This window comes from Heteronotia binoei, chromosome 15 (genome assembly GCF_032191835.1).
Source record: "Heteronotia binoei isolate CCM8104 ecotype False Entrance Well chromosome 15, APGP_CSIRO_Hbin_v1, whole genome shotgun sequence".
Lineage (NCBI taxonomy): Eukaryota > Metazoa > Chordata > Lepidosauria > Squamata > Gekkonidae > Heteronotia > Heteronotia binoei.
Window position 1 is genome coordinate 13,294,423 of NC_083237.1, and position 21,942 is coordinate 13,316,364.

The 21,942-nt window shown below is 49.5% G+C and overlaps 1 protein-coding gene across 1 annotated transcript in view; it reads right to left on the minus strand.

Moving 5' to 3' along the window:
- Window positions 1–1,299: 1,299 nt before the first annotated feature.
- The window catches only part of PLOD3 (procollagen-lysine,2-oxoglutarate 5-dioxygenase 3), a 45,701-nt gene continuing 25,058 nt past the window's right edge, over window positions 1,300–21,942 (minus strand). The window contains exons 5-19 of the mRNA XM_060254734.1: window positions 19,619–19,731; window positions 18,669–18,732; window positions 17,484–17,581; window positions 16,622–16,723; window positions 16,359–16,490; window positions 15,192–15,313; window positions 14,266–14,370; window positions 12,788–12,913; window positions 11,102–11,243; window positions 9,867–9,980; window positions 9,052–9,117; window positions 8,045–8,149; window positions 6,083–6,229; window positions 4,095–4,220; window positions 1,300–1,536 (exon numbers count right to left, since the gene is read on the minus strand). Coding sequence (XP_060110717.1) covers window positions 1,381–1,536; window positions 4,095–4,220; window positions 6,083–6,229; window positions 8,045–8,149; window positions 9,052–9,117; window positions 9,867–9,980; window positions 11,102–11,243; window positions 12,788–12,913; window positions 14,266–14,370; window positions 15,192–15,313; window positions 16,359–16,490; window positions 16,622–16,723; window positions 17,484–17,581; window positions 18,669–18,732; window positions 19,619–19,731 — 1,718 coding nt within the window. The 3' untranslated portion in view covers window positions 1,300–1,380. The remainder of the gene's footprint in view (window positions 1,537–4,094; window positions 4,221–6,082; window positions 6,230–8,044; window positions 8,150–9,051; window positions 9,118–9,866; window positions 9,981–11,101; window positions 11,244–12,787; window positions 12,914–14,265; window positions 14,371–15,191; window positions 15,314–16,358; window positions 16,491–16,621; window positions 16,724–17,483; window positions 17,582–18,668; window positions 18,733–19,618; window positions 19,732–21,942) is intronic.

The following is a 21,942-nucleotide window of genomic DNA, read 5'->3' on the forward strand; positions in this document are numbered from 1 at the left end:
TGCTAGAATTCTACCCCTGGCCACTGCCCACATCAGTGTTAAAAACCTGAAGGACGTACGTGGCTATAGCTCCCTCCCCCCAAAGAAACAGGCACTTGTTAGAGGATTGGCATATTTCTGCGTTCTGACTAGGGTTGTCAATCCCCAGGTGGGGACGGGATCCCCTGGTCTGAAGGCCCTCCCCCCGCTTCAGAGCCATCAGAAAGTGGGGGTGGGGAAGGGAGATGTCTGCTGGGCACTCCGTTATTCCCCTTGGAGACACCCCCGAAGTCCCCAGGTATTTCTTGAATTGGACCTGGCAACCCCAGTTGTAACTGGGATGAGGGGGGGTGGGACAGCATCCTCAGGAGGAAAATTAAAAAGAAAGACAAGGCCTCGTCTACTTACAGGAAGCTCTGACTGTGGAGTTCCTGGCTATTGCTAGAGCAACCCAGTGATGCTTTTGGGTACCTCTAGAAATCACCATGAACTCTATGGTCAGAACATCTTGTAAGCAGACATGGCCTTGTGCACTTCTGGGTAGCTCTAGGAATCATCAGGAACGCTACAGTCAGAGCTTTCTGTAAGTAGACAAGGCCTTGTTTCTCTAATTCCCCCCCCCCCCCTCATACAATCGCAGCCCCCCTTGCCTGCCCTAGCTTTGACCTGCCGATCAGGTGAACACTGGCGGGCAAATGGGAATCCTAGTTTTGCCTGGCTCCAGAAATCTCCCTGGGCTTCGCTTACAGCTCTCTTTCAGGCCCTGTAAGATTGGGGGCTTCTCCATTCTGCTGACAGATGTTAAGAACTCGTGATTCTCACGTGCTGTTACTCACATCCTTTCCCTCTGGGCTGCTGCCCTACGTTACCCCTCTTTCCCGTCTTCAGTTCCTTAAAAGAGAGACTAAAGATTTGTGCTCATGAGGAAAGCTGGGGGGGACTGGGTTCAAATCTTTCTTCTACCATAAAGTTTGCTGGGTGACCTTGGGCCAGCTGGAAGCTTGAGGAACCTGCTGCCTGGGCCACAGAGGCAAATCTTCAGGGGGAAATCCCTGCTAAGAGAAGTGGTTGTTGCGGAAGAGAAGCAACCAGCCTAAAACAGCTTTGACCGTGGGGCGGGGCTGCCCGGTTCGTGCTTTGGCTGAGCAGGCAGGAGGCGGCGACAGCTCCAGACCCCTAGTGGTGACCGAAATTCAGCACAAGGCAAGGCTGAGTCCCGTCCGTGCCGGGGCAGGTGTTTCACGTGTCTCTCCCTTCCGAAGGCACTATAGAAAGTGGCGGTGGGGCAAGGAAGGGGACCTCTTCTGCCCCCCCCCCCCCCGCAAGTCTTTGGCTTTCAGTGCTTTGACCGCGTTGGCCCATTCTGCACCCCCAGGACCAAGAAGGGAGGCAGAGCTGACATTAGGGGTCCACAAAGGAGACCATGATGTAGCGGGTACCGCTCGTGGTGGGCAGTCCTTCGTGGTAGTGAGTGAGGCGTCCGGGGTGCATCAAGCTCCAACCCTTGCGGGGGGACTCCACGGTGCAGTTGTAGCGGATAAACCGGCAGCCACCGCCCTGGAGGGGGGACACAGAAATATAATGTATCAGTCCTGCGAATTGGTTTACGAGCCCCCTGTGGGGTGGGGAGCAGAGCGGCAAGTGAGCAACGTTACGGATTTCTTGTTTGCTGAATGGTAAATCATATTTTTCAGCTTGTTCTGAAGATCCACCGAAAGAAACTGGTGAAATAGCTGAAGATACAGTCCGTAAGAAAAGTGCCTTGCAGTCACGGCTTTTTTTTTTGTAGCAGGAATTCCTTTGCATATCAGGACACACACCCCTGATGTAGCCAGTCCTCCAAGAGCTTGGAATTCTAGCAGGGGCTCCTTTGCATATTAGGCCACACACCCCTGATGTAGCCAATCCTCCAAGAGCTTGGAATTCTAGCAGGGGGTCCTTTGCATATTAGGCCACACACCCCTGATGTAGCCAGTCCTCCAAGAGCTTGGAATTCTAGCAGGAGCTCCTTTGCATATTAGGCCACGCACCCCTGATGTAGCCAGTCCTCCAAGAGCTTGGAATTCTAGCAGGGGCTCCTTTGCATATTAGGCCACGCACCCCTGATGCAGCCAGTCCTCCAAGAGCTTGGAATTCTAGCAGGGGCTCCTTTGCATATTAGGCCCCACACCCCTGATGTAGCCAATCCTCCAAGAGCTTGGAATTCTAGCAGGGCTCCTTTGCATATTAGGCCTCACGGCCCTGATGTAGCCAGTCCTCCAAGAGCTTGGAATTCTAGCAGGGGCTCCTTTGCATATTAGGCCACACACCCCTGATGTAGCCAATCCTCCAAGAGCTTGGAATTTTAGCAGGGGCTCCTTTGCATATTAGGCCACACCCTGATGTAGCCAATCCTCCAAGAGCTTGGAATTCTAGCAGGGGCTCCTTTGCATATTAGGCCACACCCCCTGATGTAGCCAGTCCTCCAAGAGCTTGGAATTCTAGCAGGGGCTCCTTTGCATATTAGGCCACACCCCCTGATGTAGCCAATCCTCCAAGAGCTTGGAATTCTAGCAGGGGCTCCTTTGCATATTAGGCCACACCCTGATGTAGCCAATCCTCCAAGAGCTTGGAATTCTAGCAGGGGCTCCTTTGCATATTAGGCCACACACCCCTGATGTAGCCAAGCTCTGGCAGAGGTCCTTGAAAGGGCAGCTTCTGTGAGAGCCCTCTCCAGCCCCACCCACCTCACAGGGTGTCTGTTGTGGGGGGGGAGGAAGGGAAAGGAGATTGTGAGCCGCTCTGGGACTCTTCGGAGTGGAGGGTGGGATATAAATCCAATATCATCTTCTTCACAAGGACTAAGGACAAACAAAAAAATCCTGCTTCACACAACATAATAATAATAGATTTTATTTATATCCCGCCCTCCCCCCTAGGCGGCTCAGGGCGGCTAACAACATTCCATACGTTAACATAAATAGGTAAAACTTTAAATTTAACCATTAAAAATTAGACATATAAAAACCAGTTAATTGAGTTAAAATACATAACTTAAGTTACATTAAATGTATCTGGCAGCAATAAAACTGTTCTGGCGCTGGTTCTGCCAGTTTAGATAGTTCCATGGTAATATTATAGATGGCGATTCTTTTATTCCTAGCAACTCAGCAGTCGATATCAGTATAGGCTTGTCTGAAAAGGGCGGTCTTGCAGGCCCTGCGGAACTGGTCGAGGTTCCGCAGGGCCCGCACTTCCTCCGGAAGCTGGTTCCACAGTGCAGGAGCCGCGGCTGAAAAGGCCCGTGTTCTGGTGTTTTGAAGTTTGACCTCTCTCGGCCCAGGGGTGGTCACTTTATTTTTACCCACTGACCTCAGTGCCCTCTGGGGTTCATATGGGGAGAGATGGTCCCTTATGTAGGCTGGTCCTCGGCCATATAGGGCTTTAAAGGTAATAACCAACACTTTGTACTGGACTCGGTAGGTGACTGGCAGCCAGTGCAGTCCGCGCAGTCCCGGCCGTATGTGCTCCCATTTCGAGAGCCCCAATAGTAGCCTAGTTAACTGGAGGAACTTTCCGTCAGGAGTGACGGCCGGTCACTGGGATGACTTTCAGAAAAAGAACTGGAGACATTAATGGGAAACGGCCATTCGGTATGATGACTCCTCTGTTTGGAGGCAGTACACCAGTTTCTTGGGGAAGCAGAGGAGGCTTCCTCATGTGAGCCTTCCACTACAGGAAAGAGGACACCGCTAGTCAAGATGGACCCTTGGTCTGATCCAGCAGGGCTCGTGTGCTTCTAAATCCTCCCTCAAGCCACAAAGCTCACACAGTGACTTTGGGTCAGTCACTTGCTCTTTGCTGTTGCGAGGGGTAATACAAAGGACAAAAGGACCATGTATGTCACCCTGAGCAACTAGGAGGAAAGGCGTCATCAAAACGTGACTGACAGCCCCCTCAGTTGATCGTGGGGGCCGAGTTGCCTTCAGGGAACCTTCTCCGCTAGTACAGAAGGGTAAGGGAGTGCATTCCATGGGATACACACACACTGCCTTGTTCCATGAAAGAACTATTGTCTGCAAAGATAATATACCCTCGCAATGGCCGTTCCCCCTCATTTCTCCCTACAGGCTCACCTCATAGTCGACTCCTTTATGGTTGAGAGCAACATTGATGGTGAACGTGGATGAATCATGGTGAGGACGCAGGTAGGGCTGCTCATCGGGACGGTACCGGACCATGAAGTTCATGATCGCCCGAGCCTGGGTAGCGTGTGAGAGAGAGAGTGTCAGGGTTCGCCTGCTGGGAGGACCCTTGCATACCAATGCCCACCTCCCAAAGCCAAGGTTCGTAATTGGATCCATCCCAGAGCCTCCTGCAGTAAGAAAGCTCATAAGCAGGCAGCCAGGTGGGTAGCCATGTTGGTTGAAACAGTAGAGCAAAGGTGCCACTGAACAGCTAACCAGGCGGATTTTGTGTACTGGAAAAGAGTCGGTTTCCTTCACTGCACAATTGACTAATGCGTGAGTCGGTGAATCTAGTAACGGTTTTGTTATTGTTGCTCTTTGCGCTGCCTTGCAAATCTCCCTACATCAAAAATAAGTCACCATTTACTTTCTGCTTCTTTTCCCCGATCTCTTGTTCGTCTCTGGTTAAATAACTCCTTTGCTCTGACCTATCATCTTCCATTTGGGCTCTCATTAGCCCCATATACATTCTAAGTAAACGCAGGGCTTTTTTTGTGTGTGGCAGGAACTCCTTTGCATATTAGGCCACACCCCTGTGATATAGCCAATCCTGCTAGAGCCAGTTTGGTGTAGTGGTGAAGTGTGCGGACTCTTATCTGGGAGAACTGGGTTTGATTCCCCACTCCCCCCACTTGCAGCTGCTGGAATGGCCTTGGGTCAGCCATAACTCTGGCAGAGGTTGTCCTTGAAAGGGCAGCTGCTGTGAGAGCTCTCTCAGCCCCACCCACCTCACAGGGTGTCCGTCATGGGGAGGGGAAGAGAAAGGAGATTGCAAGCCGCTCTGAGGCTCCCTCAGGTAGTGAAGGCCAGAGTATAAACCCAATCTCTTCTCAGTTTGGTGTAGTGGTTAAGTGTGTGGTCTCTTATCTGGGAGAAACGGGTTTGATTCCCCACTCCTCCACTTGCACCTGCTGGAATGGCCTTGGGTCAGCCATAGCTCTCGCAGAGTTATCCTTGAAAGGGCAGCTGCTGTGAGAGCCCTCTCCAGCCCCACCCACCTCACAGGGTGTCTGTTGTGGGCAGAGAAGAAATAGGAGATTGTAAGCCACTCTGAGACTCGGATTCAGAGAGAAGGGCAAGGTATAAATCGACGGTCTACACCAGTTTGGTGTAGTGGTTAAGTTTGCGGACTCTTAACTGGGAGAACCGAGTTTGATTCCCCACTCCTCCACTTATACCTGCTGGAATGGCCTTGGGTCAGCCATAGCTCTGGCAGAGGTCGTCCTTGAAAGGGCAGCTGCTGTGAGACCTCTCTCAGCCCTACCCACCTCACAAGGTGTTTGTTGTGGGGGAAAGAGATAAAAGATTGTAAGACTCTGAGACTCTGATTCAGAGAGAAGGGTGGGGTATAAATCTGCAGTCTTCTTCTTACAGTAGGCCCTGTACTAAGAGCCCTTTAAGCTCTTGGAAGATTGGCTACACCAGGGGGTGTGGCCTAATATACAAAGGAGTTCCTGCTACAAAAAAAGCCCTGAGCAAATGCATGAACACTCCATGGACAGAGTTATCTTTGTACACATGTTGAGAATTCTCAACACACCCACAGGTGAATGTCATATTTAACCTCCACATTTATCCAGGTACTGGCCCCCAGTGTATTCTTAAAGACATGTAGTCATTCTGCCACCAAAGCTCTGCTAAGTGACGCTGGGCCAATCCCACACACACTCAGCCTAACCTACCTCCTAGGGTTGTTGTGAGGATAAAACAGAGGAGGGAAGAATGATTTAAGGAGCTTTGGACCTCCATTGGAGAGAAAGGCGGAGGTCTGATAGATAAGTGTGAACAAGGATACGGTGACCAACTTTTCCAGTCTTCCCATCCCATGCTGTGTTTTCATTGGAGATTTTTTAGCTCACCCTTTCTGGAGTTGGTACCTTGGTGTAGTAGCCAGGGTAGAGCTTCTCGGTGACAGGCGCGATGTATTCTTGTAGGAACCGGAGCCACTCTTTCTCAAAGCCGATTTGATTCATGTGTATATCGACAGTCGGGACGTTCTCGTAGCCACCGGCCAGTCGGTTGTCCTAGAACAGGCAGGGACTTGGGAAAATCAGTCAGGCAGAAGAGCCCTTCAAAGGCATTTTTGCCTCAAAGGGGAGAAGATGATATTGGATTTATATCCCACCCTCCACTCTGAAGAGTCTCAGAGCGGCTCACATTCTCCTTTACCTTCCTCCCCCACGACAGACACCCTGTGAGGTAGATGAAGATATTGGATTTATATCCCGCCCTCCACTCCAAAGAGTCTCAGAGTGGCTCACATTCTCCTTTACCTTCCTCCCCCACGACAGACACCCTGTGAGGTAGATGAAGATATTGGATTTATATCCCGCCCTCCACTCCAAAGAGTCTCAGAGTGGCTCACAATCTCCTTTCCCTTCCTCCCCCACAACAGACACCCTGTGAGGTGGGTGGGGCTGGAGAGGGCTCTCTCAGCAGCTGCCCTTTCAAGGACAGAGAGCGGCCTACAATCTCCTTTCCCTTCCTCCCTCACAACAAACACCCTGTGAGGTGGGTGGGGCTGGAGAGGGCTCTCACAGCAGCTGCCCTTTCGAAGACAATCTCTGCCAGAGCTGTGGCTGACCCAAGGCCATTCCAGCAGGTGCAGGTGGAGGAGTGGGGAATCAAACCTGGTTCTCCCAGATAAGAGTCCGCACACTTAACCACTACACCAAACTGCAACCAGATTCTGGAAAAGGTGGCATACAAATGGCCTGAAGGAAATTGATCCCCCTGTTCACGCCGTGTCCTATGCAGCCCAAAGAGAGGAAGAAATGCCGGGCATTTTCTTTTCTCAGTGGGGTGGAATTTCGCAGGCGCTCATCGACCAGGTAAACTCCCCTGAACTGAAAAGATTTGTAGAAAGAATCTGGAAGCTTCTAACGCCAAAGACTCCCCACCCCCTTTGGGTGAGGGATCTCTCCCCAGCTGCAATCTGCCTCCAAGCTCAGCCTTTCCAGAGAGAACAAGCCTGTCTGTAGCTTGGCCTTTTAATGCTTTTTCTCCCAGATCCCACCCGATGGTCCCTCTAAGCGGTGGAGTCTTGTGAGCAAAAAATCTACTTCATGAGCTACTGGCACTAAAGCTGTGAGCGACTGCATCAATTGGTTTGCTCCGGGGCCATTTGTTCCTGAGCTAAGATAAAAATGTGTGAGCGGGAGGCTAAAAAACTATGAGCCAGCTCACACTAACTCAGCTTAGAGGGAACACCGGTCCCACCCCTCTGGGCCAGTTTTCCTTCCAAAACGGCTGCCCACCCAATCAGCTACTCCTAGCGTTGCCAAGCCCCCCGCGCTATGGAGCCCAGAAGTGACGTCATCGTGCCGGCGACGTCATGCACAGCCACTCGAGGCGTTTCTGGGAAAACTCTATGGTTTTCCCAGACACACTAGTCATTTGGGAGGGGAAAATTCTACGGTGCCTAGTGTACCATAGGTGACGTCACCCGGAAGTGACGTCATTGCTCCAGTGACATAGGGGAAGGTTCCCCCCACCGGCCCAATGGGAGTCGGCAGGTTCGGAACCTCCCAGGTGGGGGAATCCCCGCCTGGACCAGGGGCTTGGCAGCCCTAGCTACTCCTACACAGGCTTCCCTGGAGCCTCTAGGCCGCGCAAGGCTTAGGATCATGACAGCTTGGTATGCAGAGGGTCTCAGGATCAATTCCCAGCATCTTCCAGTTAAAAAGACCAGGCAGTACATACTGGGAAAGACCTCTCTCTGCCTGAGATCCTCGAGAGCCTCTGGCAGTCTGAGCAGACAGTACTGACCATGATGGACTGATAGCCTGATTCAGTATTCAGTGTGTTTATTGAGTCAGCGTTGCAACAGACGCGCTCACCTCATGCTTCCCCCCAGACCACTCGCCAAAGTTTTCGGCCTCTTCCACCAGCTCATCACACATCTGGTCGGTGAACACGGGGAACCAGTAAACGTCGGGACACGGCTGCGGCAGGAAGAAGGGATGAGACGAGAGTAACAAGATCAAAGCAGATCAAGAGAGGGAGAGAGGGATTGCTGCTTGCGTCACACCAAGAATTATGACTCGCTAACCCTCCAGGTGGAGCTTGGAGAATTCCCAGAATTACAACTAGGGTTGCCAATCTCCAGGTAGGGGCAGGGGATCCCCCAGTCTAGAGGCCTTTCCCCCGCTTCAGGGTCATCAGAAAGTGCAGGAAGGGAGGAAATGTCTGCTGCACACTCCATTTCTCCTTATGGAGAATGAACCCCATAGGGCAGGGGTGGCCACTGGCCATGCTGGCTGGGGCTGATGGGAGTTGTAGGCAAAAAACATCTGGAGGGGTATTGTTGGCCACCCCTGCCATAGGGTATAAAGGAGAATTGATCTGTAAGTATATGGGGCTGGGGGGGGGCTGGTTTTTGAGGTAGAGGCACCAAATGTTCAGCATAGCATCTGGTGCCTCTCCTCAAAACACCCTCTAAGTTTCCAAAAGATTGGACCAATGGGTCCAATTCTGTGATCCCCCAAAGAAAGTGCCTCTATACATTATTTCCAGCGAAGGGAAGGCATTTAAAAGGTGTGCGGTCCCTTGAAATGTGATGGCCAGAACTCCCTTTGGAGTTCAATTATGCTCATCACGCCCTTGCTCCTGGCTCCACCCCCAATGGTTCCTGGCTCCACCCCCAAAGTCTTGAATTGGACCTGGCAACCCTAATTACAACTTATTTCCAGACAACAGAGATCAGTTCCCCCAGAGGAAATGTCTGCTTTGGAGGGTGGGGTCTATATCCTCTGAGGTCCCGCCTCTCCCCAAAGCCTGCCTCCCAGGTTGTACTTCCAAGTCTCCAGGAACTGTCCGACCTGAAGCTACCAACCGGCGACCTCACCTGCATGTAGTGTTCCCCTTCCAGCACTTGTGAGTAATTCTCATGGATGTATTTCTCCTGCCAGTCCTGAGCCGAAGAGAAAAAAATGCCAGAGTTACAAAACTGTCCAAAAAAGCGTTCATTGTGCAAGCTGCTAGTCCTCAACGACCAGAGGTGGAATTCTAACAGGAGCTCTTTTGAATATTAGGCCACACGCCCAGGCCTCAGATTCAGGGGGAGCTCACAGGAGCACAGCTCCTGAACCTTTCTGAGAGTTCCTCCTCCTCCTTCTGAGAGTTCCACCTCCTTGTCCGTTGAATACTAGGTGCAGCTGCATAACAACCACTGGATGGACTCCACCACCTATTTTTCTACAAAACGACCCCTGAACACACCTCTGATGTAGCCAGTCCTCCAAGAGCTTACAAGGCTCTTTTTTGTAAGCTCTTGGAAGATTGGCTACATCAGGAGGGTGTGTGGCCTAATACGCAAAGGAGCCCCTGCTAGAATTCCACCCCTGTCAACAACACACACAAATATTAAAAGATTGTAAAGAAAATGTAGTCCTGAAATTCTGGATCAGGAGGGAAGGGAGGACAGGTATTTCCCACCTAGTTCTTATCTCCCCATAAAACTGTAAAGTTTGAAGAGGCCTGACTTCTGAAAATTTAGCAGATTCTCGATGGGTGGTGTATCAAGGAGAGTGGGGCTGCCAAGAAGAAACAGTGTTTGAAGCCTGAGGGGTCCACGTGTCAGGAGACGATCCTGTTAGGGTGTGCATGTGTGTTTCTGAGAGGGGAGCCCCACTTCCTTCCCCTAGCTATCCCACTACTCACCAGGGGGTTCTCCATAATCTGCCATAGCTCTGGATGCAGACGGGAGGTGTTGAAGCTGGTGGTGGAGAGGAGACGCCCGAACTCGTCCCGGTTGCTGATGTGAAGAAAGATACCCTGAAAAGGAAGAGATAGAAGGGGGGGTGGGAAACGTAGAAACTTATTACAGCCATTCAAACTTATTGCAGAATTCAACAATGAGAGGAACGGTCAAAATTGGATTTTTAATTTTTTTTTTTAAAAAAAACAGTTTTTTTGTCCTCGCTATTGTAAAAATAGGTTCAAAGGGAGAGAGGAAGACCAGGAAACATTTCCAAAGGAGTTGGGGGTGACTTGAAGAGCGGAAATATTTATTATTTATAGCCAAAGGCCATCACAATAGAAAATTAAGAACTTAATGATTAAAAAAACGAAAAGACTAAAAGCATTATAAAAAGAAATCAGTTACAAGATAAGATACAGAAGCAAGTAATACTGAGTTACAGAAATGCAATCACCATTAGGCTCAAACCATAGTAAACCTAATTAATTACAAATATTAATGTGTGATAAAATTATGAACACCTAAAATAAAACCAGTTAGTCATAAGATTTATTTACTGAAACGGCAATCTTGGCCCTAATTTCTTTTTGCAGCCAGGGCAAAGAGTGACGCTCTGTAGGTAATGAACGGGTCAGTATCAGACAGTAAGAAAATCGGCTTGTCAAGATCAGAGGAAAAATTTTGTCCCTTTAACAGGTTTTCAAGGAATTTAGTTCTAACTTCTGCATACATAGGACCAAATAAAGTGTAATGAGGGTTACTTGACCCCCCCAGTGCCTGGATTGGGGGTGGCCAACCTCTTTTAAGCCTGGGGGCAGCTTTGGGATTCTCCACCAGTGTGGTGGGTGCAACCACAAAATGGCTGCCGCAGTTTACCTTCTGTGAAGATCCCTGTGCTATGGTGGCAGTTGTTGCTATAGCAACATTTGTAAAAAAACTGCACAGCCAATCAGATCTCCCAGGGCCAATCAGAAGCCTTGCTGGTCAAAAGGCCCACCTGGCTCAGCCCACATTCTAACAAAACTTGATGGGTGCTAGGAAAGGGGTCAGCGGTTGACGTGGCGCCCCCGGGCACCCCGTTGGGAATGCCTGGCCTAGAAGAACCAACGATGAACATAAGATCCAAGGGTTTTAACTGTGCAGAGACCATACCAGCCTGGATTCACGCGGGCCTCCTACACACCCAGCTCCTCACCTTTTCCCGGACGCTCTTGCAAAAAGCCATATCTGGGTCTGTCTCGTCCAAAGTGAAGACGTTCTGCTGGACCAGCTCACTGCGTAACGTCTCCCCCCTCAGCAGGTAAGCCTGAGAGATGTAAGGGACATTCCACACCCCTCTGAAGGGCAGAAAAGGGACAAGAGGTGGTTCAGTCCCAGAAGCAGCAGTTATCACAGGACACATACACAGAACAACACAGGGAGCTGCCTTCTACTGAGAGTCAGTTTGGCATAGTGGTTAAGTCTGTGGACTCTTATCTGGGAGAACCAGGTTTGATTCCCCACTCCCCCACTTGCACCTGCTGATGTGACCTTGGGTCAGCCCCAAGTTCTCTCAAGGCTGTTCTGCTCAAGAGCAGTTTCTGTCAGAGCTCTCTCAGCCCCACCTACCTCACTGGGTATCTGTTGTGGGGAGGGGAAGGGAAAGGAGATTGTAAGCCTCTCTGAGACTCCTTTGGGTAGCAAAGGGTGGGGTATAAATCCAATCTCCTTTTCTTCTACTGAATCAAACCCTTGGCCAGGGCTTTGTTGTAGCAGGAACTCCTTTGCCTATTAGGCCACACACCTCTGATGTAGCCAATCCTTGAAGAGCTTACAGGGCTCTTCGTACAGGGCCTACTGTAAGCCCCAGGAGGATTGGCTACATCATGGGGGGTGCGGCCTAATACGCAAAGGAATTCTTGCTACAAAAAAAGCCCTGCCCTTGGCCCACTAAGGTCAGTATTGTCTACTCAGGCCGGCAGCAGCTCTCCTGGATCTCAGGCTGAGGTCTTTCACATCACCTATTGCCAAGTCTATTTAACTCAAGATCGATTGATTCATTCATTTGATTTATAACCAACCCTCCCCTGTATAACATGGCTCAGAGCCATGTTAAAACATTCCATGCAATTACAATATTAAAACAATACTGATATATATATTATATATCAGGGTGGCCAAACTTGCTTAGCATAAGAGCCACTTAGAGCTGCAAAACATTCACATCAGATGTTTGAGGGAAGAGGAAAGAAGGAGGGAGGGGGAGGGGAGGGGGAAGGAAAGCAACTTTAAAAGCATTCTCCAAACCACTGGCTGGCTTGGCCTGGGGAAAGTGACTTAAAGAGACAAATGCCTTCTCCAAGCCAGCCGACGGGGCAGTGGGAGCTTCGAGCCATACAATATGTGTGAAAGCCACACGTGGCTCCCAAGCCACAGTTGGTCCACCCCTGTTCTATACGTATCTATTAATACAATAACAGAAGAGGCTCCTCCCCTCAACCACAGCCTCTTCTTATGCATGGAAGGTCAACTGAGAGGACTTTCAGGTCTGGGAAAGCCAGCTTAGCAGAGCAGTTTGAGTGTCCAATGAGACAGAATCTAGGAGACAGCCAGCACGGTGTAATGGTTGGAGCTTCAGACTAGGATCTGGGAGACCCATGTTCAAATCCCCACTCTCTGCCATGGAAGTTCGCTGGGTGACCTTGGGCCAGTCGTAACCTCTCTGCCCAGCCTACTTCGCAGGACCGTTGTGAGCAAACAATGAAGGAGAGGAGAATTATTGAAGCCTCCTTGCGCCTCCACTGAGGAGAAAAGCGGGCTATAAATAAATTAAATAAACAGAAGACCCGAGTTCAGAAACAGTGGATCACGGAGGAGAAACACTCTTCCCACCCAGACTCACATCCTCTTGCCCTGCACCAGTTCCACGTAGTCCTCCGAGCGGGCGTAGTATCCATCGGGGCTCAGCGCCCCCCAGAAATTGGACCAGAGCTTTCCATGCCGGGACATCATGGGAGCAATCACCTTCCTGAAGGGGGTGTGGGGGGGGGAAACAATATGGAAGTCACTTAGGGGAGTGAGATGGATGATAGACAGGGGTGGAATTCTAGCAGGAGCTCCTTTGCATATTAGGCCACACACCCCTGATGTAGTCAATCCTCCAAGAGCTTGGAATTCAAGCAGGGGCTCCTTTGCATATTAGGCCACACACCCCTGATGTAGCCAATCCTTCAAGAGCTTGGAATTCTAGCAGGGGCTCCTTTGCATATTAGGCCACACACCCCTGATGTAGCCAATCCTTCAAGAGCTTGGAATTCTAGCAGGGGCTCCTTTGCATATTAGGCCACACACCCCTGATGTAGCCAATCCTTCAAGAGCTTGGAATTTTAGCAGGGGCTCCTTTGCATATTAGGCCACACACCTTTGATGCAGCCAATCCTTCAAGAGCTTGGAATTCTAGCAGGGGCTCCTTTGCATATTAGGCCACACACCCATGATGTAGCCAATCCTCCAAGAGCTTACAAAAAAGAGCGCAGAGTGTTAAAGCTGCAGTCCTAAGCTCTGCTCACGACCTGAGTTCGATCCCCCGTGATAGCTGGGTTTTCAGGTAGCCAGCTCGAGGTTGACTCAGCCTGCCATCCTTCCAAGGTTGGTAAAATGACTACCCAGCTCGCTGGGGGGGAAAGCGTAGATGACTGGGAAAGGCAAATGGCAAACCACCCCGTAAAAAGTCTGCCGTGAAAACATTGAGAAAGCAACGTCACCCCAGAGTCAGAAACGACTGGTGCTTGCACAGGGAACCTTTCCTTTCCTAAGCTCTTGGAAGACTGGCTACATCAAGGGGAATGGCCTAATATGCAAAGGAGCTCCTGCTAGAATTCCACCCCTGATGATAGACAAGACCAAAAAAAAGGGGAGGGGAACAAACCCAATACTGGAAAAGCAACTAAGGCGATTAAGGCAAGAACAATAATAATAATAATAAATTTATTCTTATATCCCGCCCTCCCCTGCCAAAGGCAGGCTCAATAATCAACTATGGCGAAGCACGCAGTGGTGATTATATGAAAATATGCTATATTTTAATTATGCATAATTGAAATATTGTGTATTTTCCTATAATCAGCACTGAGTGAGAAAGATGAGCTGGGGGGTGGAGCAGGCCCTTAAAACAGCCTAGAAGTGAGCCCAGCAGAGTCACCCTTTAATTTGCCCGCTGAGTCAACCTGTGCCCCTTGGGACTGCTGGAAGGCTGGGTCAACAGGCAAGCAGCCTCTGCACTGCTGCCAGGGCTCAGCTCATTCTCATTCCTGGTAGGGCAAAGGGCAAGCCCAGTTCTGGCTGTGTGTGGTTTCACCGGGTCAGGGTTAAGCCTCTCACTTGTTCTCCTGGATAAGAATCTGCAGGATCTCGGGGTTTGCCACAACCACATCGGCATCCAGGCTGAAGTAATAGTCGCAGGCGGGGTCCTGGCGGCAGAGATCCCTGTTGCAAAGAGGGGAGAAGGAGATCTCTTTAAACCCAGCCCAAGGGTTGCCGGGCAGTGACTGGCAGGAGGGTTGACAAAGGGGGAGACAAATTCAAAAGAAAAATAAGATCTGATCTACTCACAGGATAAGGTTGCCAGGTTGACTTAGCTGGCCGAAGACCGGAAGCAGTGTTCCCTCTAAGCTGAGTGAGTGTGAGCTAGCTCACATATTTTTACCCTCCAGCTCGCATATTTTTGTCTTGGCTCAGGAAGGATGACCCCAGAACACAATAATGGATGCAGGAGCTCACAAAGTAGAATTTTTCCTCACAAGACTCTGCAGCTTAGAGGGAACCTTGACCGGCAGTTATATTGGTCATTTTCAGGCCTACTGCTGGTTGCCGGGTGGGGGAGGGGAGAGATTCTCGATGGTTTTTGGACAAAACTCCATGGTAACTTTGACTTCAAAGAGTTTTGCCCCAAACCCTCCCTCATCTCTCCCAACCAGAAGCAAACCCAAAACCAGAAATAGGCCTGAAAAGATCAGATGAGGAGGGATTTCCCCTACTCCCATGGGGGGGGGGGAGCTGGCAACCCTATCACAGGAAGTTCTGACCACAGAGTTCCTGGTGATTCCTAGAGCTACTCATGTTCTTTCTGGGTAGCTCTAGGGATTTCCAGGAACTCTGTGGTCAGAGCTTCCTGTAAGTAAATAAGGCCTTAGTGTTGTTTTGATTTTTTTTCTCCCCAGGACAATGTGCCTCCTGTTTGGCCCCAGTTCCTGCCCACTAATCAGAGTTTCTTTCCCGCTGTTGCTCTCCTTTCCCTTGGTACTTACATGGCCATATCTCTGGCCTCGCCGTCACTCAATTCCTCCTCTGGTCCCACAAGCTTGATGCTGTTGAAAGCCCCTCGAAGCGGCTCCCACTCAGCCTGGATGTGCGGCTCATGATACACCTCCTGGGAAAACAGTGTGACGCATCAATCTTGAAGCTACCTTATCATGAATCAGACCCTCAGTCCATCAAGGTCAGTATTGTCTACTCAGACTGGCAGCTGCTCTCACCAGGGTTTCAGGTGGAGGTCTTTCACATTACTTTCTGCCCAGTCCTTTTAACTGGAGATGGCAGGGATTGAACCCGGGAACTTCTGCATGCCAAGCAGAGGCTCCTCCACTCAGCCAGTGCCCCTCTCTGAAGAAATTGTCCTGCACTGAATCAGACCATTGGTCCATATAATCTATTCAGACTGGCAGCAGCTATCCAGTGACCTCAAGTAGAATGTTGTTCAATATCGACTACTTCCGGATTCTTTGGCAGTGCTGGGGATTGAACTGGGGCCTGCATGCCAAGCAGATGCTCTTCCACTGAGCCACTGTTCCTCCCTAAAAAAACATACCCTGGGATCACCAGATTCCACTAGTACGAGAAGGGGTTTGTGCCTTTAACACAGGGTTACATGAACACAAGAAGCTGCCTTGTACTGAATCACACCATTAGTCCACCACAGTACTGTCAACTCAGACTGGCAGTGGCTCCCCACAGTCTCATGCAGGGGTCTTTCACATTGCCTACTGCCCAGTCCTTTTAACTGGAGATGCCAGGGATTGAACCTGAGAAACAGCAAGTTCCAGGTTCACCGTGTTTGAGTTCCTCCTGAATGAACTAATTTTCTATGTATTGGTGTATGTCTGGGAGAGATCCTCAAGGGCATTTTGCTTTGACAAGGGAGCACGTCTGGATCAGGGCCACCAATTTCAGCCACTCCCCAGTAGTAGGAAGGGAGGGAGGAAGGAAGGTAGGAATCTTGCTGCCCACCTCTGTTTTGGTCACAACCAGGCCAAAATTCTGTATTCTCAGAGCTGGAAAAGGCTGGTGTGTGTCATAGTGATTTAAGAGCAGAAGCTGGTAAACCAAAGTTAGAGCTACTGCAAAAAACAAAAAAAACCCCACATCTGTTTCAAATACAGCAGGAGCATCCAGGCAAAGAAGGAAGGGTCACTCACCCGGTTGTGGATGAAGAGGCTGAGTCGAGAGTAAGGGTAATCAAAGGTCAGGAGACGCTGAAGAAACTGAGGCAGGAAAGGAGTCGGCTGCTCAATGAACACACCAATGAGCACATGGGGGTAGGAGTCATCCTGTAAAGGAGAGGGAAGGATGAATGCACCCCAGTGCCACTTCGACACTCTGTCCCATCGTGTTACTACCACATTGTGCTGCAAGTTCCAACTAGGCCTCTTTCCAAATTCTTCATCGCCCACCAACTCACCGCCAAGCTTGACAGGTCCAGGAGTCCTTGGTCACACACTTCACAACCCCCTTCATATGTCCAAACATTGGGGATGTAATTCCCCAAGTAGTTCAGCTGCAACTGTGGAGGGGATGGAGGACAGGGGAGCAGGAAGTCAACAAGACAAATATTATGATGGCTTCTTCAAGGGGCTCCAAAGCTAGATTTTCCCTGCCCTCCCCCAGAGCCCAACACTTTCTCTAAAGCCTTTCAGATTGTTAGGACTAGAAACATATTTCTCAAAAACAGAACATTGAACTTGGAACTTGGAATGGATGGGTTACATGTTTTGCATTACAAGTTCATCAGGTACAGCGGGAAGGAATATTTATTCCTTTAAGTGTTTCCTTTTGGTAGTGCAGTAGCAGACCGGCAGCAAAGATACCAAGGAGAAAATACGAGTATATATTTTACCCAAGTTGCCTTGTTTATTTTATTTACTTGCAACATTGATATCCCATCTTTCTGTCCTCAATGAGACGGCTAACAAATTAAAATATACATAATAAAATCACTGACGTTTTGTATATTTCGCACTGAATGTGCAGTTGGGGTAAAAATGACTCCAGTGCTTTCAGTGTAGGCACTGTAATTTACAAGTGGAAAGCAGAGCGTGGAACACCACAGTGCCCTTAACCTCATTAATGCTGAGGAAAACACAGAGCGCAGAATTGTAATAAACCGAAAACAAAAGTTTTATCACTGTTTTCCCCTACTTTTCAGAGATTATATGAGCCCGCTTAGGTAAGTTGTATACTTCTTCAGCAGGAAACATGGACAGGAAAACTGGGAGGAGGGATGCTTATTTGAACAGAAACTCCCTCCTACCCCTAAATGTTACCTTGGTAGGGCCGTTGCCATGGATGATGACAGGCAGGGTGTCGTAGGCGACATTTCGGGCACGCACCCGGGTCGGTTCGAACTTCAGGACAACCTCTTCTGTTAAAAGAACAAGAGGATGCCGGGTGCAAAACTGGATCCGATACATTTGTTCCCTCTGCTCAAGTGGGAAACAGAAATTTTGCTTCCCGGGGCATTCCCAGAACCCCTTCTGACTAGCGGTGGGGAGCTGCAACTAACTTATCAAGACCCCCGCAGGGTCAAGGCAAGACACAAACAGAGGTGGGTTTTGCATTGCCTGGCTCTGCACAGCAACTCTAGACTTTCTCAGTGGTCTCCCGTCCAAGTTTTAACCAGGACCAACCTTGCTTCACTACCGTGGTCTGGTGAAACCGGACTAGCTTGGGCCATTCAGGTCACTTCTAACTTTGCTATTCTATTAAAGAGGTGTCAGTTCAATAATCTGCAGCACAACATTTTTTCAAGCAGAAAACTGTACACATGCAAATAGGGGATGCAGCAAAACAATGATTGGCCATGTTGGATCAGGCCAATGGTCCATCCAGTCCAACACGGTGGCCAAAAACAAAACAAAACCAGGTGCCATCAGGAGGTCCACCAATGGGGCCAAGACACTCCCCTCCCACTGTTGCCCCTCCCAAGCACCAAGAATACAGAGCATCACTTGCCCCAGACAGTGAGTTCCATCAATATGCTGCGGCTAACAGCCACTGATGGACCTCTGCTCCGTATGTTTATCCAATCCCCTCTTGAAGCTGTCTATGCTTGTAGCCGCCACCACTTCCTGTGGCAGAGAATTCCAAGTGTTCATCACCCTTTGGGTGAAGAAGGACTTCCTTTTATCCGTTCTAACCCGACTGCTCAGCAATTTCACTGAGTGCCCATGAATTCTTGTATTGTGAGAAAGGGAGAAAAGGACTTCTTTCTCTACACCATGGAAGTAAACCTCTATCGTGTCCTTTTCCCTTGATGCTGCAATTTGGTGGAGTGTTGCAACTTGGGGGTGGCTACATCCCATGTGAAAGCTCCACCAAACTGTCCTGCTTTCCCCTCCCACTCAGCCCGGCCGTGCTGGTGAAGAAGTTCTGGAGGAGCAGGTGGGTAGACCAACAGGCTCCCTTGCAGACATCTGGAATATTCATTATGGAAAGCACTGACCACTCACCAATGGCGCCGTTCAGATTCTGAAAGATTTTTGACTTGTGATCCAGGGTGATCCCATATTTCTCCTACAGAGACAGAGGAGCAAAGAGCAGAAATTAGGAATGCAGGAAGTCTCCTAGTCAGACCACTGGTCCCTCTCCCTATAATATGTTTCAGGGACTCAGACAGAGGAACACCCAAGATCCTCTGACTGGTATTCATTTATACCCCGCCTCTCTCTATAAACGTATTTGAGGAAAATGGCAATCTGAAATAAGAAATCAGAAAACAGATATAGAGATAATACGACTGGTTCAGATAGAACAAGACTAACCTTTTAAAAGCCTCTAAAACCACAGCCGAAAAGTGGTAAATAACAGGATGGGGTAGCCAAAGCGGGCTGCGGGGAGTCTAAAAGGCTTGAAATATATATATATATATATATATATATATATATATATATATATATATATATATATATATATATATATATATATATATATATTAAGGCCTGACGCTTGATAGAATACAGATTTGGCACTAGGCAAGTTTTCTGGGGGCAGAACTCCAAAGCGACTGTGCCACCACCAAGAAGGCCTTGTCTCCGGGGGCCCACCCACCTAAGCTTCAGAATAGACACACAAAAGCAGTACTTCTGGCAGTGACCTCCATTGGTGAGAAGGTGATCATTCAGGCACCAGAGGTTTCAAAGAGACACGGCCAAGAGCCTCTAATGGATCTTCCATTGAGGAATTTGCTCGATCCTTTGTTGTTCAAAGCATTCCTCCCCCCACCCCTCCCATGTCTGGTTCCCTTTCAAAGCCACTTTTGGCCACCAGTACATCCTGTGGCAGTGAGTTCCCACAGGTCAGTTATCCTAAGAACTGCATCAGCAGGTGTGTGAACTGCAGCATCTTCAGAGGCTGAGCGAGAGCCAGCAGTGACTCCCTCTCCCACCCCCACCACTCTCACCCGCAAGGCTGGATCCAAGTAGATGCGCGTGTAAAAGAGCTGGTCGTCATCATCATCTTTGTACTTCCACAGCTGGACAATGCGATTGATGACGGGGGCGTAGCCAATGAATCCTGCCATGACAGAGGAGCAGGGGGGTTGGCTTTCGGTTTGGTCTTTGTGCCCGTTATCGTTGCAATCTTAAATCTAGAAATGTATTCTTGCTCTAAAGTAAGCCCAAATTCTCAAGGTTCCAGATTTTACAGTAGCTTCGGCTCTTGAAACTGCACACCCTGGAAAATTGCATTGGCCTTCAAGGTGCGTCTGAACTGGAACCTTGCTCTTTGACTGCAGATTGACACAGCTACCAGGGTCGCCAACCTCCAGGTAGTGGCTGGAGATCTGCTGGGATTGCAACTGATTTCCGGACAACAGAGACAGGTTCCCCTGGAAAAAACTGGCCTCTTTGGAAGGTGAACTTTATGGCATTATGCTCCACGGAAGCCACCCTCCCCAAATCTCGCCTTCCTCAGACTCCATCCCCAAAATCTCCAGGTGTTTCCCAACCTGGAGCCGGCAACCCTAACAGCTGCCCACTTGGAATAGATCCTGAGAGAGTTATGACTGACCCAAGGTCACTCCAGCAGTTCTCCCAGATAAGAGTTCGCGTACTTAACCCACTACACCAAACTGGCTCTCTATAGACAGGGAATGATGTTTAAAATGCCGCCCACATTTTTTTTTTTAAAGGCAATGGTGTTTAAAGTGCTTGCTCACATACAGACCAGGGGTCTGATTCAGCATAAGGCAGCTTCATGTGCTCATGAAAGCCAGTTTGGTGTAGCGGTTAAGTGCGCGGACTCTTATCTGGGAGAACCGGGTTTGATTCCCCACTCCTCCACTTGCACCTGCTGGCGTGACCTTGGGTCAGTCATAACTCTCACAGAGGTTGTCCTTGAAAGGGCAGCTTTTGTCAGAGCTCTCTCAGCCCCATTCACCTCACAGGGTGTCTGTTGTGGGGGGTGTGTGTGTGTGGAATAAAGCAGTTTATGAGCCACTTGAGACTCCGAGATTCAGAGTATAGGGCAGGATATAAATCCAATATCCTCCTCCTTCTATAGTTAGCATATAACAAGAGTGGGATCTCTAGGCCAGCCTAGACAGGTAGGGTGACCGTTTCTGTCAAGGGAGCTGGCTAAATCATTTAAGCATTGCGGATTTAAGCATTGGGGAGGGACGGTGGCTCAGTGGTCGAGCATCTGCTTGGGAAGCAGAAGGTCCCAGGTTCAATCCCTGGCATCTCCAAAAAAGGGTCCAGGCAAATAGGTGTGAAAAACCTCAGCTTGAGACCCTGGAGAGCCGCTGCCAGTCTGAGTAGACAAGACTGACTTGGATGGACCAAGGGTCTGATTCAGTACAAGGCAGCTTCATATGTTCATAAGCACAAATTAAACAAGAACAGAGCTAACAAGCAGCCCTGCTGCACTCCCTTCTCAATGGAAAAGCTTTTAGGCAGACCTCCTATATTGCAATGGACTTGAGCACTCTGGCCAGTCTGAGGATCTTCTATCAACCACAGCAGCCATCTATCCTTAGTGCATTTCCTTAATTTGTTTGCCTGTTTTGTACAAATAGATGTATGGGCATACAGGGAGGACATAGGGGTGTTCACTGCAACATGCGAATGGGATTATGCTTGGCATGGATTAGCTCAGGGGTGGCCAAGCTTGCTTAGTGTAAGAGCCGCACAGAATAAATGTCAGGTGTTTGAAGAGGGAAGGAAGGGGAGGGAGAAGTAGAAAGAAACCAACTTTAAATGCATTATCCAAGCTGCCAGCTGGTTTGGCTCGGAGAAGTGATTTAAAGAGAGAAATGCCACCAAGCTAGCCCACTGGGGCAGTGGGGGATTTGAGAGCCACACAATACATGCAAAAGGGCCACATGTGGCTCCTGAGCCACAGTTCAGCCACCCCTAGATTAGCTCATACCCTGTTAAGGATACCGTTACAGCCATGGCCCGCTGGAACTTGAAAGCTCACCCACTCCATAATTCAGCCCAAAGACATCTGCTAAGGTACCTCGCTTTTCTCCCCAGTGGGAACCCAAAGAGGCTTAAAAGATTGTTTTCCCTTCGTCTGTTTTCTTCCTCATAACAACAACAACCCTGTTAGGTAGGTTAGGCTGAGAGACTGACTGGACCAAGCTTACCCAGCGAGCTGCCACGGTAGAGCGGGGAACCGAAATGACGTCGCCCAGATCTTAATTTGACGTTCTAACCATGACCAGGGCTTTTCTGTAGGAAAAACCCGGCAGAAATCATTTGCATATTGGGCCACACCCCTTGA